Consider the following 17,563-nt stretch of genomic DNA (forward strand, 5'->3'; position numbering starts at 1 on the left):
GCAGGAAATTATTTTTGGTTGAATTTGAATTGAACCGTATAAAACAGAATGGAGAAAGACCCATTGAAATCCCTTAGAATGTATGTGTTGCCTCCGTAGGGTCACGCACTACTCATAAAGCAAAGGAGGGGTTTGTACCTGTCTCGGTATAGAGAATAACAATGGTCCAACCTATTTTTTCACGCGGGTGAAGCAAGAGATGTGTTGGTGGAATTTAGGGAGAATTTTCCTAAAACGTCCTTTGTTAAAGTACAACGAATACAGCCTCGGGATATGCTGTTTTCAATTTGTTCAAAGTCCTGTGTAATTCCTTGAGTGCCAGCGTGGTGATGGATTGTGGGGCACTGTACACAGACGTGATACAAACAGCTGTGAATTGTCTCAGGAGATAATGGGGTCAGCATTTGATTGCGAAGTATTCCAGGTCAGGGGAACAGAAACGCTTAAGGGTTTGTACATTCCTACCGCCACACCATGAGTTGTTGATCATGAAACGACAGTAGCAGATGACCCAAAAGTGGTTTGAGACTACTATGATTTCCCATTGCAGTCAATTAAAATTGTAGCAATTCTGGTAACATTTAATAATTCATAAACAAACTTAATATCAGTAAAAACACGACAACTAATTGGTACGTTTACTTTTACGAATTTCCATTATTGTCCCTCCTCAATATCTTAAAGATACAGTGCATTCGGAAAGTATTCAGACCACTTTCCCTTTTCCACATTTATAGTCTTATTCTAAAATGGATTAAATAAAATAAAAAGTCCTCAATCTACACACAATACTCCATAATGATAAAACGAACAGGTTTCTAGAACTGTTTGCTAATTTATAAAAAATGATTTAGAGCTGTCCTCCCGGTCAAACTGAGCAATCGGGGGAGAAGGGTCTTCGGCAGGGAGGTGACCAAGTACTAGATGTCGACCGATTATGATTTTTCAACGCCGATACCGATACTGATTATTGGAGGACCAAAAAAAGCAGATACCGATTAATCGGACGATTTAAAAAAAAAGATTTATAATAATGACAATTACAACAATACTGAATGAACACTTATTTTAACTTAATATAATACATCAATAAAAATCAATTTAGCCTCAAATAAATAATGAAACATGTTCAATTTGGTTTAAATAATGCAAAAACAAAGTGTTGGAGAAGAAAGTAAAAGTGCAATATGTGCCATGTAAGAAAGCTAAAGTTTAAGTTCCTTGCTCAGAACATGAGAACATATGAAAGCTGTTGGTTCCTTTTAACATGAGACTTCAATATTCCAAGGTAAGAGGTTTTAGGTTGCCTAATCTCGGGAGTTGATAGGCTTGAAGTCATAAACAGCGCAATGCTTGAAGCACAGTGAAGAGCTGCTGGCAAAACGCACGAAAGTGCTGTTTGAATGAATGCTTACGAGCCTACCATCGCTCAGTCAGACTGCTCTATAAAATATAAAATCATAGACTTAATTATAACATAATAACACACAGAAATACGAGCCTTTGGTCATTAATATGGTCGAATCCGAAAACTATCATTTCGAAAACAAAGCGTTTATTATTATCGCATGTACCCTGACTCTGCGTGCAATGAACGCAAGAGAAGTGACCATATTAACCAGGTGAAATTGTGCCTGCTAACCTGGATTTCCTTTAGCTAAATATGCAGGTTTAAAAATATATACTTCTGTGTATTGATTTTAAGAAAGGCATTGATGTTTATGGTTAGGTACACATTGGAGCAACGCCAGTTCTTACCCTGTGAATGTGCACCGCATCGATTATATGCAACGCAGGACACGCTAGTAATATCATCAACCATGTGTAGTTAACTTGTGATTATGATTGATTGATTGTTTTTTATAAAGATAAGTTTAATGCTAGCTAGCAACTTACCTTGGCTTCTTACTGCATTCGCGTAACAGGCAGGCTCCTCGTGGAGTGCAATGAGAGGCAGGTGGTTAGAGCGTTGGACTAGTTAACTGTAAGGTTGCAAGATTGAATCCCCGAGCTGACAAGGTAAAAATCTGTCGTTCTGCCCCTGAACAAGGCAGTTAACCCACCGTTCCTAGGCCGTCATTGAAAATAAGAATGTGTTCTTAACTGACTTGACTAGTTAAATAAAGGTGTAAAAAAAATATTTACAAAATAAAACATTTTTTTTTTTAAATGTATCGGACAAATTGGTGTCCAAAAATACCGATTTCTGATTGTTATGAAAACTTGAAATCGGCCCTAATTAATCGGCCATTCCGATAAATCGGTCGACCTCTACCAAGTACCGATCGTCCTCTGTGTAGATGGGAGAACCTTCTCTGCAGCACTCCACCAATCAGGCCTTTATGGTAGAGTGCCAGACAGAAGCCACTCCTCAGTAAAAGGCACATGACAGTCGCTTGGAGATTGCCAAAAGGCAGCTAAAGGACTATCAGACCATGAGAAACAAGATTCTCTGGCCTGAATACCAAGAGTCACGTCTGGAAGAATGAAGCAGAGTACAGAAAGATCCTTGATGAAAACCTGCTCCAGAGTGCTCAGGACCTCAGACTGGGGCGATGGTTTACCTTCCAACAGGAATACAACCTGAAAATAGCTGTGCAGCGACGCTCCCAATCCAACCTGACAGAGCTTGAGAGGATCTGCAGAGAAGAATGGGAGAAACTCCCCAAATACAGGTGTGCCAAGCTTGTAGCGTCAAACCCAAGAAAAAACAAGGATATAATCGCTGCCAAAGGTGCTTCAACAAAGTACTGAGTAAAGGGTCTGAATACTTATGTAAATGTAATATTTCTAAAAACCTACTTTTGCCTTGTCAATATGGGGTATTGTGTGAAGATTTAATACATTTGGAATAAGGCTGTAACATAACAACATTTGAAAAAAGTCAAGGGGTTTGAATACTTCACGAATGCACTGTATGTGGGTTTTTGGTAACGGAATTACAAGGCACAAGGCAATGTTTCTTAAACTTAGAGAAGGCAAATAATTTCTACCAAACTAAATATAAAAGTGCTGATATTAGGGTCTGAACTTCAATATTGTGTTTTTACATATTTAGCTTTTAAGAGACTTTCTGGTAGATGTCCAAAATCCCTTTTCCATCTGACCAGAAATCAAACTCTTTGCTTATTCCTAATTGTTAGGAGGGCAAATGGTAATAAAATGTATATATGCTTTCATTTCAACAACTAAAAATATATAGACTCTTCGCTTTCATTTGACACCCAATTTGACATGCTCCCATGAACGTCACGTTGGTGCTCATAGGTACTTTACATGGCAATGCCCAACACACACAGAGACAGATAAGAGATTCTCCTCGTTAAAGTATTGTATACATTTGGAAATACCCAGTACAGTTGACTCCTGATATTACCTCAATGTAAATAGTCCTATATGCACTAAACCAAACATGCAGAAATCCAGAGCAAGTAAAAAGTAGGCCAACAATTTGAACAGGGGAACGGCACTAATATGAATAAATAGCACTTAATCCATGTCGGAGGTTTAAGGCGCAAGGTGTCAGCGATGTTGCGTCCTCCTGACCCGGCTTACTGCGTGTAGCCTACCCACTTCCACGTCAACAAACATGAGTCACTCCCTGACTTCATTCAGTATTCACGGGAGGAAGGGGTGCCGTACAGCTGCCACTACCATTGCCTCAGCATGACACACACCGGCCACACGTACGTACGCACGCGCACACACACACACGTGTCTATGGACCACCTAAGCATTGTCACGAGAGCTGGATGTGATCGTCACAACTTTTATCAGGAGAACGTTACTAGCCCAGTCAGTTTTAATGACAAAATGATTCCAGTGTGACGGTATTACAATTTGATTCAGATTTTTCACTTTAAAAAAAAAAGTATGCCAAACATAAAAAAACACTGATTTCAAAAAGTTTAACAAACCACACAAACTCTATGCACAATGACTTCTTTGTACAATTTAGACAGACAAGTTCACAAAAACACATCTACTGGATGAACTGTCCAAATGGAAAGTTTGGTAACAGAATTACAGTAAAATCTCCTTCAGTTTTTATGCGACCACGTTTTCCAAAAACTCTTAAATATCTGCGGCCGGCTGCAACACAGCCCGGGATCGAGCCCGGATCTGTAATGATGCCTCGAGCACTGCAATGTAGTGCCTTAGACCGCTGCGCAACTTGGGAGGCTCTCGGTCATATTTTTTAAGACCTTTGAAAACTGAATAAGACCATTTATATAAATGAATGTAATACTTCAAAGGACCCGCAGACACTCTGACAGTAGTTGAGTAGAGTTCAGTACAATACAATACATTATACAGTACTGTTCTATACTCTACCTTTCTTTACTGTCCTGTACTCTACTTTCTTTACTGTATTGTGGGGTGGGAAAACATTTTCAGTGTAAACTTAAATGACTAAAACCAGATATAAAGTATGCAGAAAGTACTGTAGAGTACAGTATAACGTACTGTATTGAACTCTTCTCTACTACTGTTAGAGTGTCCACGGGTCCTTAGAAGTATTACATTCATTTATCTAAATGAAATGCCTTAACAGTAATCTCAAGGGAGAGGTTCGGTATGAAATACACTCCCTTCTAGATGTGCTGGGTGGTACCACCTCAAGGCTTACTATAAAAGCAGGTGACAGCGCGCCTTATTTGGCAATGGTCCTGGTAAATGGAGTGTGCCAATATATTTTGCATGATGTTTCCTTGACAAGACTACTGACGTTACACAAATTTCAAAAGGCAGTAAGGCACATTTCCGTACTTTTGTGTAAAAAAAAAAAAAAAAAAGTTTTTAATTAGGCGGATAGCCAGGGGCACAAATGAAGCATTTGTGTTTAGTGAGTCCGCCAGATCAGAGGCAGTAGGGATGACCAGGGATGTTCTCTTGATAAGTGTGTGAATTGGACCATTTTCCTGTCAAAATGTAACGAGTACATTTGGGTGTCAGGGAAAATGTATGGAGTAAAAAGTACATTATTTTCTTTAGAAATGTAGCAAAGTAAAAGTTGCCAAAAATCGAAATAGTAAAGTACAGATACCCCAAAAAACTACTTCAGTAGTACTTGAAAGTATTTTTACACCACTGGTCCACATTTCAAAAAATTGTTTTGCGTGCAATGGGGGGTATTCAAACTTACACCGCAAGTGGAAATAGATGTCAGGAACTTGGTGCCTTACCCCTGTGAGCTGACTGTCCTCGGCCCGGTTTCCCAAAAGCATTTTAAGGCCAAGTTCATTGTTAGGCCGTCATTGTAAATAAAAAATTTGTTCTTAACTGACTTGCCTAGTTAAATCAAAAATACAAATATCGTTAGAACCTTCGTAGGAGCCTCGTTAAAATATGCGAGCTGTTTACTAAAACCAATGTTATTAACGCTGCACTTAAAACGCTCATATTCTAACACCAGCCTCAGAGCACTCCTAGAACAGCCACGTTGCTAGAAGTTGCTGGAAGCTTTTTGCCCTCCCGCATCACTTTATAAAGAGAAGATCTCCGCTAAACATAGAAGAATAACAGTGATATCTGTCTCTCCAGGAGCTGATCTGTCGTCAGTATTTCGGAATAATTCTTAATGTTATGGTAATATTTGAAAGGAGAAAGCTGACCAGAGAGCACCGCTGCTCTTTTGATCCTATCAGTATCGACACGTGCCTCAACGACACACTTAGCAAAAGCATCTTTGGCCGTTGTAAGAAAGATACATCGTTAAAAAACACTTGTAAGCCTAAATTTCATCGCTATTGGGAAACCGGGCCCAGAGCCGTATTTGCTCGCGATGCACATAATTGAATTATCAGAGTGCCAGTGTACTTCTGGTAAAAAATACTTTAGAGAAAGTGTTGTGATCAGGTACAACTACGTTACCCACCCCCAAAATGAATACTTATGAGCAATTCCCCAACACCCAACACTTCTGACCTAAACACTTTTTTTATTTGAAGTGGTTGGCTGAAATTAGGGTTAAGATTTACCATTTAATACAGCAACATTGTCTCTGCGGCCTCGACATCCGTGCCATTGGACACGCCCACTACCCTCCTCCCCCCACGCGACCTTTGCCACCGCTGCTGGGGGGGAAAAAAAATCATAGGGGAAACACTAACTGTACTGTGTTGTCCAAATTTGTGAATCAGAAGTCTACGATTGGTTCAGATTTGGTCAGGCCAAGGCGGTCTGACAATTAACTACTTTCAATGCCCATGGACGTATGGTGTCAGTCGGTGCTCAACGGGTGAGGATACTTGTTACAGTAAATTGAAAGAGGGTAGGTTGTAGGCATCATGGTAGCCGTCAGTAAGAGCCGGGAGAGTTGACATTAACAGGAGAGAGAGAGAGAGAGAGGAGACAGAGCGAGAGCGGCAGAGAGAGGAGAGTAAGGGGTTGTCCAGACTGTTTTCACAGTCTTGCTTTGACCAACAGATGACAGAAAGAAAGCAGTTATTAGCTGAACATAACAGTATGCCAGTGGAAGGGAGGACAGTAGCAGGTGACCCAACTGTGGATTGTGACTACTATGATTTCCCCATTGTAGCCAATTCCGATTTGGTAACAGAATTACGAGTTTAAATCACTTAAGAATTCATAAAAACAAAAACAACAAATAGACTACACCTTCTTTTATTACCCCTTAGGGCAGTGTTTCTGCCTGCGAGCCCCAGTGTTAGCCGGCAGGCAAAGATCATTGAAAACTTCCCCTGATAGTTCCTCCGTCTGCTCCTCTGGGATCTATTATCAGCCCTGACGCACGTGTACCCCTCCTCCTTGATATTGGCAGTCTACCTTTACTTGTCACATCTGATAACTTTCATTATCCTCCCTCTTCATGGAGAGAAAATAGTTTTTTCTATTTTTGGTAGAGGAATTACAAGACAATGTTTCTTCAACTTATAGAAGGCAAATAATTCATCCAAAACGAAATATTTGTAAAAAAGTGTTGATATTAGTTTGCAGGGGTCTTTACTACAACATTGTGTTTTGTCATATTTTATATAACTCTTAAGAACTCCTGATTTAGTTGAGAAATCAAATACTTTGCATATTCATCATTTTTGATATGGGAAATGGTTGAAAAATGTATTCAAGAAAGTACAGTATTCAGACCACTTGACTTTTTCCACATTCTACTACGTTACATTTGCCTTATTCTTAAATGGATAAAAAAATATATTTACAAAAACTCTTCAATACACAAACACCCCATAATGAAAGAGCAAAGAGGTTTCGACATTTTTGCAAATGTATATATATAAAAAAAAAAGAATACTGAAATGTCATATTTAAATACAGTTGAAGTTGGAAGTTTACATACACCTTAGACAAATACATTTAAACTCAGTTTTTCACAATTCCTGACATTTAATCCTAGTAAAAGTTCCCTGTCTTAGGTCAGGATCATCACTTTATTTTAAGAATGTAAAAATGTCAGAATAATAGAAGAGAGAATAATTTATTTCAGCTTTTCTTTCTTTCATCACATTCCCAGTGGGTCAGAAGTTTACATACACACAGAATATTGGAATTTTCACGCTTTTTCAGTTCTGCCCACACATTTTCTATAGGATTGAGGTCAGGGCTTTGTGATGGCCACTCCAATACCTTGACTTTGTTGTCCTTAAGCCATTTTGCCACAACTTTGGAAGTATGCTTAGGGTCATTGGCCATTTGGAAGACCCATTTGCGACCAAGCTTTAACTTCCTGACTGATGTCTTGAGATGTTGCTTCAATATATCCACATAATTTTCCTCCCTTAAGATGCCATCTATTTTGTAAAGTGCACCAGTCCCTCCTGCAGCAAAGCACCCCCACAACATGATGCTGACACTCCCATGCTTCACGGTTGGGATGCTGTCCTTCGGATTGCAAGCCTCCCCCTTTTTCCTCCAAACATAACGATGGTCATTATGGCCAAACAGTTCTATTTTTGTTTCATCAGACCAGAGGACATTTCTCCAAAAAGTATGATCTTTGTCCCCATGTGCAGTTGCGAACCGTAGTCTTGCTTTTTTTAATGGCGGTTTTCGAACAGTGGCTTCTTCCTTGCTGAAAGGCCTTTCATGTTTTGTCGATATAGGACTCATTTTACTGTGGATATAGATACTTATGTACCCGTTTCCTCCAGCATCTTCACAAAGTCTTTTGCATGGTTCTGGGACTGATTTGCACTTTTCAAATCCAAAGTTTGTTCATCTCTAGGAGACAGAACGCGTCTCCTTCCTGAGCGGTATGATGGCTGCGTGGTCCCATGGTGTTTATACTTGCGTACTATTGTTTGTACAGATGAATGCGGTACCTTCAGGTGTTTGGAAATTGCTCCCAAGGATGAACCAGAATTGTGGAGGTCTACAATTTTTTTTTCTGAGGTCTTGGCTGATTTCTTTTGATTTTCCCATGATGTCAAGCAAAGAGGCACTGAGTTTGAAGGTAGGCCTTGAAATACATCCACAGGTACACCTCCAATTGACTCAAATGATGTCAATTAGCCTATCAGAAACTTCTAAAGCCATGACTTCATTTTCTGGAATTTTCCAAGCTGTTTAAAGGCACAGTCAACTTAGTGTATGTAAACTTCTGTCCCACTGGAATTGTGATACAGTGAATTAAGTGAAATAATCTGTCTGTAAACAATTGTTGGAAAAATTACTTGTGGCATGCACAAAGTAGATGTCCTAACCAACTTGCCAAAACTATAGTTTGTTAACAAGACATTTGTGGAGTGGTTGAAAAACGAGTTTTAATGACTCCAACCTAAGTGTATGTAAACTTCTGACTTCAACTGTATGTATTCAGACCCATTACTCAGTACTTTGTTGAATAACCTTCGGCAGAAATTACAGCCTCAAGTTTCTTCCCTTCCCCTACAAGCTTGGCACACCTGTATTTTTGGAGTTTCTCCCATTCTTCTCTGCAGATCCTCTGTCAGCTTGGATGGGGAACATCCCTGCACAGCTATTTTCAGGTCTCTGCAGAGATGTTTGATCGGGTTCAAGTCCGGGCTTTGGCTGGGCAGCTCTAAGACATTCAGAGACTTGTCCCGAAGCCACTCCTGCGTTGTCTTGGCTGTGTGCTTGGGGTTGTTATCCTGATGGAAGGTGAACCTTTGCCCCAGTCTGATGTCCTGAGCACTCTGGAGCTCAAGGATCTCTTTGTACTTTTCCCTGTTCATCTTTCCCCTTGATCCCGACTAGTCTCCCAGTTCCTGCAGCATGATGCTGCCATCACCATGCTTCACCATAGGGATGGTGCCAGGTTTCCTCCAGACGTGACACTAGGCATTCCAGTCAAGAGTTCAATCTTGGTTTCTTCAAACCAGACAATTTTGTTTCTCATGGTCAGAGAGTCTTTAGGTGCCTTTTGGCCAACTCCAAGCGGGCTGTCATGTGCCTTTTACTGAAAAGTGGCTTCCGTCTGGCCACTCTACCATAAAGGCCTGATTGGTGGAGTAATGCAGAGATGGCTGTCCTTCTGGAAGGTTTACCCATCTCCACAGAGGAACTCTGGAGCTCTGTCTCAGTGACCATCGGGATCTTGGTCACCTCCCTGACCAAGACCCTTCTCTCCCAGTTTCTCAATTGGAGTCTTAGTGGTTCCAAACTTCTCCCATTTAAGAATGATTGAGGCCACTGTGTTCTTGGGGTTCTTCAATGCTGCAGAAAAGTTTTCGTACCCTTCCTCAGATCTACACACCGACACAATCCTGTCTCTGAACTCTACTGACAAATCCTTTGACATAATGGCTTGGTTTTTCTCTGACATGCACTGTGGGACCTTTATATAGACAGGTGTGTGCTTTTCCAAATAATATCCAATCGATTGAATTTACCACAGGTGGACTCCAATCAAGTTGTAGAAACATCAAGGATGATCAATGGAAACAGGATGCACCTGAGCTCAATTGAGTCTCATATCAAAGGGTCTGAATACTTATGTACGTAAGGCATTTCTGTTTTTAAATGTTTAATAAATTTGCCAAAATTTGCTTTGACATTATGGGGTAGTGTGTGTAGATGGATGACAAAATGAATCCTTACATTTTAGAATAAGGCTGTAACGTAACAAAAGGTGGAAAAAGTAAAATGGTCTGAATACTTTCCGAATGCACTGTACAATTGCACAATAATATATTTATGGATTTAAGGTATTGTTCTCTATTCAACCCACCCACCCACCCTCCCTTTATCCACACGATATTTAATGACCCTAAAACAGTCCACTCCGCTTATATAAACCACAGGGACTGTGGATTATGAGTCAACACGCGCATCACAATTAGGTAGTATTCTGGTATTCCAGTTTGCTGATGGCAGAAGATTATCATGAATCATAAATTCCTGCTAATTCATTCAGGCAAAAACAGGAAGGAATATTTTCCTCACAGACAGGCTAGCCATTGGCAGATATATGGGAAAAAATCTTCCCTCTGTATACCGACAAGAATTTGCAGCTAGGGAAGAATCTGCTCTACTCACGCAAAACCCCCTGAAAGGACACCTTTGGGAAGGGAAATGTTGGTCTTATTTCCAGTACAACAGAATTTCAGACACACACACGGCCGACTAATCATACAGTACAACCCTGAAGAGCCCAGTCAGCCCAGCTTGTTGATAGAGGACTTGGCTACAGTGCATACAGATGAGGCCAGGCTCGTAGACAAACCTCTATCCAGAGTGGGAAAGGCCATCTAAGATCATGGTTCGTCATTCCAGGGAGGTCTGTGCTGGTTTGTGCAGAGTAAATGTACCCGTCACTGGATACCTTCGCTGCCCAATAAATGCTGATAATATCAGTGTGGAGCATGGTGCCGTAGGACTCCAGACCAAATAATCCCCAGTCCACTCTGGCCTCTCGTGCTAGGCTACTTTTAGACAAAGGCATGTCCCTATCGTTCTCCTCCAGCTAAAAGTATTAGCATGGGCCAAGCAGTGGAGGAAAAGACAGCAGGGATGGGGTCATTAATGGCAAACCTGTCATCTTCAGATCGTAAATGATCTTGACTTATGGTAGAGTACGCAAATGCTGTACAGTGAACACCATTCTCTCCATCCCTGTTAGGCCAAATAGTATTTGCCTGGCCCAGGCAGAGGAGGAAATGATAAGGATGGGGTGTAGACAATAAGCCTAAAAGAAAAGCTCTCCTTTTCAAAGAATTTGGACGCAGTAGAAAGGAAGGATTTGTGAGGTTACAAAAAAATTCAAAAGTTGACTCCGTATTCGAAGATGACCTGAGAAAGAGATCTAAATATCTAGCCTTATATGACTGTGGGAAAGGAAGTATGACATCTGTTGTTGTATAATTCATCCTAAAGGCAATGTGTAAAATACACTGGATCAACAAACCACTGATCAATGAAGCCCATCTACTGTATATAAGCTTACAGAGCCAAAGCCACGGACACAATATAGCATTACAAGCTGCTAGAGGGTGATCGATGAGTAAGGGATAAACGGTGACGTCCTGTATATTTCCTTGGAAAATATGGACGACACAGCACCTCGTCCCTTTGCGGAGTTCATTTTTCCAAGGTAATGTACAGAACGGAGGCGTTTATCCTGCTTATACCACAGTTGGCAAATAAAACAATAATAAAGCACAGTAGGAAAGAAATGTACGTTGATATTTTCATTCTATAAGCAAAATCATACTTTCGCATGTTTTGGTTGCTAGAGACGCGACCCAGTTTGTTCGATTAGTTCTAGATTTATGGATGCGACCCAGTTGTTCGTTCTATATGTTCCGTTGCCATGCTCGCGGGCAACATTTTTATCCCTTGCTTAATAGCTAACTACGTCTAAAAACAGTAACGACCACTGCAGCCAGAATAACAGCATAGTAGCTGCATTTTCTATTGACATTCATTTGGATACATCAATAAAAATGACATAACTAGAAAAGTTTGCCTTATCATCAGGACACGGAACACTGTTCCTTACGAGGAGATCACATTGCATATCAAACATTAGGCTAGAAGCTAGCTAAATACTTTGTTACTAACAAACCTATCAATATGACAACTGAATGTTTTTAAATCTGTTGCTGATTTTTTTAAATAAAAAAATTAAAATTGAAATGATTCGCTGGTCAAAACTAGAAACATGTGGGAGGATGACAGCTTAGTGCCACTTGCGTCATGACTGCAACAGTAGGGACTGGAGAAATTCATGTTCATCATTAGATGCCCCCAAAACAAAATGTCTCTCCAAAAACAAAATCAGCTAGCTAGCTTAGTTTTGCATTTTTGGTACTGCATTTACAATGTATCCAATTTCCGTTTGTGTGGTTATTGGTTTAGCTTTCTGTAACAAGTACGGTCTGCATGTGTAGGTGCATATTGTTTCAAGATTGCAAGGTATCCTGATTTATTTTCCAACTGTCCATTATCTGGTTTTAATGCCCATTCTAGAATGCCCTTCTAGCCCATAAGAAATGAGTAATCAACAATGCTGTGGTATAGGGCTGGGCGGTATACCGTATTTTACTATATACCGGTATTGATGCAGGGACCGGTTTGGGTTTTTACTTTACCTTCTATACCGGTATTTTAATGTTTGGTTTGTTAAACGTGATACCCCATGTGCAATGTCAATTTTTATAGTTTACTTTGCTACTTGAGTCATCTCTCTCCGCGCCACTTTCCACACAGACCTAGCCACGCCCCCTGTCACTCAAGGAGCGCATTTGATATGCCTCAACCACGAGACACATTCTTTCAGTCTGCCTGGTCAATGCAGTACATGCAACAATGTTCATGACAACAATGCTGTTTTCACTTTGCTACTTAATATAAATCCACTGGCAATCTATAATGAAACTATTAGTTTGTGTTTCTTACATCAGCAACCAGGTAGTTTGTCTTTTCTTAGAAAGTTGCCCTAAATCTTGTGAGACGCTAATTGTTAGCGCTAATTGCTAATGCTAATAAATGTACTGAGTAAGAGCAAACGTAGCTAGCTAATACAGCCTGATAATACCAGATGGTGTAGACCTAAATCAGCATGTTGTTTGTGCAACAGTATATTCTAAATCAAAGAGGAATATGCAAAGAAAGAATATGTAAGCTACATGAAGTAGATAAGAGAAAACATGCAATGTAGCCAAACGCTTAAAGGGTCCCCTAGGAAACACTTATCAACACTTCAGTTCCTACCCTGTCACAATAACTCCTCCCTCCCTGGCATTTTAATTTGTCATCATCTCAAACACTGTATTCAATGTGCCCACTATTATATTCTAACTGTAGAATTAGAATAGTAATTATATTTCCATGATTCAAACAGTTTTGCTCTAATTCGAAAGTCAAAATCGCAAATACAACATTTGGCTAAAAATAAGTCCTAGATTATTTGCCCATATCGTGCAGCCCTACATGGCAGTGTGGAAATTACCTCAATTGAGCAGTGGTGTAAAGTCCTTAAGTAAAAATACTTTCAAGTACTACTTAAGTCGTTTTGTTCTTCGTATCTGTACTTTACTTTAATTGACAACTTTTACTTCACTACATTCCTAAAGAAAATACTGTACTTTTTACTCTATACATTTTCTCTGACACCTAAAAGTACTCGGTTACATTTTGAATGCTTAGCAGGACAGGAAAATGGCCAAATTCACACACTTGTCAAGAGAACATCCCTGATCATCTACTGCCTCTGATCTGGAGGACTCACTAAACACAAATGGTTTCTTTGTAAATTATGTCTGAGTGTGCCCCTGGCTATCCATTAATTTAAAAAAATTAAGAAAATGGTGCCATCTGGTTTGCTTAATATAAGGAATTTGAAAATGGTTTATACTTTTACTTTTGATACTTAAGTACATTTCATCAATTACATTTACTTTTGACACTTAAGTATATTTAAAGCTAAATACTTTTATACTTTTACTCAAGTAGTATTTTACTGGGCAACTTTCACTTTTACTTGAGTAATTTTCTATTAAAGTATCTTTACTTTTACTCAAGTATGACAACTGGGTACTTTTTCAACCACTGCAACTGAGTGCAGGAAACACAGAAATTATGAAAGTGCTGAAATTGTTTTGGTTGAAGTTGAATTGAACAGTATAAACCAATCAGAATGGAGAAAGACTCATTGAAATCACTTAGAATGTATGTGCTGCCACCCTAGGATCACTCACTACTCAAAAAGCAAATGTAGAACTTTTATTATTCAAAAACTAAATACAGTAAAATTATACCGTGATATAATATTTTGGCCATATCGCCCAGCCCTACTGTGGTATAAATGCATATACACATCATCTTCACACTCATCTCCACTTCAAAGTCAAGCTGTGCTCAGCATCCCAAAGCTGAAACCCTGGTCCCCCAAATAGAGCAGGTGTCCAGGAGGAGGACACATGCATTAGGGCTGACTAATAGATCCCAGAGGAGCAGACTGAGGAACTCTCAGGGGAAGTGATCCATTTTCAATGATCTTCACCTGCCTACTAACACTGGGGCTTGCAGGCAGAAACACTGCCCTGAGGAGTAATGAAAGGAAGAAGAAAGAGTGTGTGTCTGTGAGATCAGAGGAAGAGTGTGTGAGGTGAAAGGAGACAGGAGGGGGTGGGATGCTGTTATTGGTTAAGGCTTATCTGAGAGATCTGTTAAGACTCATTGCTTTCATTTTTCTGAGTATTTAAAAAACAATGTCAGAATAGGTGCAGAAGATCCCTAAATGCAGACATATTCAAACAAGATCAGAAAGTTTACCCATTTTAAAATGAGAGGAGAGGCTGACTGTAATGCAATCAAAAAAGCAATGATTTGCTCTATCAACAACCCTGATGGTTAGATATGAATCATAGGATTTATAGTGTATAGTCAGGGCCTCAGAGAGAAAGTGGCACCCACAAGAGACTAACTGGGTATCGGTGGGACTCTCATCTGCGCTCTTATGAGTAAACAGATTTCTCACCCCAATTTTTAAAAAACAGAAACCTATTGTGCTTCAAATCATCCATATCACACAGTACTAAATAGAGCCATGACTATATGGAACTCGATTCCACGTCAAGTAACTGATGCAAGCAGTAAAATCTGATTTAAAAAATAAAAAATAATAATAGAAAAACTTATGGAACAGCGGGGACGAAGCAAAACAGCAGCTAATGCGGATCCATAATAAATACAAGTACAAATCACATTGAAAACATTATATGGTAACAAAGTTGCAAGTGAGATTTATTAACTTATTCAACTTCCAGTCTGGAAATGGAATGTGCTTTGAAAAGTGTGGGTATGTCTTAAGGAATTAATTCGCGTTTTTGCTGTCAAAATAAAATTTCGGCCATTGCACATGGAAGTGCACTACCATAATTGATCATTCATCAGTGGGATGGTAAAAATACTCATAACTCGATTGTGTTTACAAATATGCAAGGCTATAGAAGCACCATTCCTCAAAATGTAAAATGGTTCCCCTTTCTTGACCACTTTAGACAGTTTCACTTGGTAGTCTCAAATAAAAAGAATAACAACATTGTTTCAAGTCGAGTGATACACAAAACACATTTACCTTCAGAGCGCATTTATCTCCACTTCCTTTTTGGAATATTTCCAATACTTTCCCATTGATTCCCATACCAAGGACTTGATTTGTAACTTTGTAGTCGTCAGTTATGGCATTCTTTTTTATTTGAAGAGGGTTGTGGGGTTTGACGAAAAACGGAGCAGAGTTCAGATTTGGCACTTGCTGTTGTTGTTGGTTCGGAAACGCCGGTTGGTTCTGGTTTTGAGGATTCGACAACATTTTTCTGATTTGGTTTGAGAGCGCGGGTTCACTGATAACAATTCTAATTTCTCCGCCGTGAAATCCTCAGTTAAGATGGAAACAGTGGCTTCCTTAATGAATCGCTAATGCTAGCTACCTACCTGCTGATGTGTGGTTGCACTAGCATGCTAACGATCTAGCAATATCTCACAGTGCTACAGTCAACAGTACCCTTAAAATAACTTTAGATAGATAGCCAACGAGCTAGCTAGCTAACCTACTTGCTTATGAACCGTCGCGTGATATTCATATCTAGCAAAGTTATATCAACTTATCTGGCGGCGAAGCTAGCTGGCTAAGTTGACTCGTTCACTGCCACCTGCATTAAAGTCACCACCAGAGAAAGGAGGAGGGGTTATTTTTCGTGAAGCGGACACCACAGATAGAACAATGAGAGACATTTCACTGGATGTATCAATATGAAGCATCCGCTTGGCGTTTCCACTCACTACCACATATGGTAGTGAGAGGAATGGTAGTGAGAGGAAGCTCAGCGGCCGGCAGTGGGAGAACTTGAAAGGAGATGGAGTTTGGCCTAGATTCTGCAAATCTTCTCATCGATTAAACACTTGATCTCAATCAATATTATTTTCCCAAAACTAGAATATGTTATGAACAGAGTGGACTAAGTTTAGTCAACTTTACCCTTTGACAAAGTTTTACAAAATCACGTTGTCTAGGTGTGCAAAGGCGAATTTAGTTATTTCACACGCGTAGTGCATAGGCCAATAGGATCTCGCTAGCTCGTGCTTGGCTCTGCCCACCTCGTTTGTTCTGCCCACTATGACTCATCTGTTCCAGTTGGAAACGTGGTCTCTTGTTTTAGTTATAAGAAATCTTTGCAGACGCTTTCCTTTCATTGACAAGATGTTATCATGTCTTATCATGTCTTATCATGTCTTTGTCGCTTCTCTGTCTTTACAGGGTAGCTCCCCCTGCAAAAAAATCCTCTGACTTCAGTATCGAATGGGCCAGACGTCACGACTTCGCAGTTGTTGATTTTCCCCCGACTCTCGCTTCCCATGACCTCACACTTGTAGCTCGAGGCTCGAATCATGGATTGGCAGTAATCAGAGAGCGGTCTCTGGACATGGTGGGCAAATTATCTAATTTCCCCAATAACAAAAACACATGTTGGTAGAGATAAAAGTAATACTTCTTCCAATATTTTAAACATGGGAAGATTGATCATGGCTGAGCAAAGACCAGACAACAGATCTAATGGTAGTGATCAATGGTGCATGATCAACACATGAGGTATTATCACCACTGACCCACACAGTTGAATGTATCTTTATTGTTTAAAAAAAACAATATAGGTTTAATCCCGTTCCTGTCTGCACAGTAAATTTCCCAGTGGGAGAATAAAGTTTGACATTACATTTTGACCTGACTTGATTGTACAGTGCAATCAATGTACAGTATGTCCCTCAGAGGCCTTTTTTTATTGCTTCAACACTTCACCTCTTGAGCCAAAAAATGAAAACTTGAACTTTTCTTATTCTATTGTAGCAATCCTCACTATATGAGCTATGTTACAATTCCCTCCTCTCTCTCTCTCTCTCTCTCTCTCTCAATTCAATTCAAGGGATTTATTGGCATGGGAAACATATGTTAACATTGCCAAAGCAAGTGAGTAGAAAATAAACAATACAAATTTGCAGTAAACATTACACTCACAGAAGTTCCAAAAGAATAAAGACATTTCAAATGTCATATTATGTATACATACAGTGTTGCAAACAGTGAAAGTACAAAAGGGAAAATAAATAAACATAAATATGGGTT

General features: G+C 39.7%; 1 protein-coding gene across 1 annotated transcript in view; it reads right to left on the reverse strand.

The window, feature by feature from the left end:
- LOC120059520 (MAP kinase-activated protein kinase 2-like) overlaps nucleotides 1–16,109 on the reverse strand; it is a 32,787-nt gene extending 16,678 nt beyond the window's left edge. The window contains exon 1 of the mRNA XM_039008643.1: nucleotides 15,521–16,109. Coding sequence (XP_038864571.1) covers nucleotides 15,521–15,754 — 234 coding nt within the window. The 5' untranslated portion in view covers nucleotides 15,755–16,109. The remainder of the gene's footprint in view (nucleotides 1–15,520) is intronic.
- Between the last annotated feature and the right edge of the window lie 1,454 nt (nucleotides 16,110–17,563).

This window comes from Salvelinus namaycush, chromosome 14 (assembly GCF_016432855.1).
Source record: "Salvelinus namaycush isolate Seneca chromosome 14, SaNama_1.0, whole genome shotgun sequence".
Classification (NCBI taxonomy): Eukaryota; Metazoa; Chordata; class Actinopteri; order Salmoniformes; family Salmonidae; genus Salvelinus; species Salvelinus namaycush.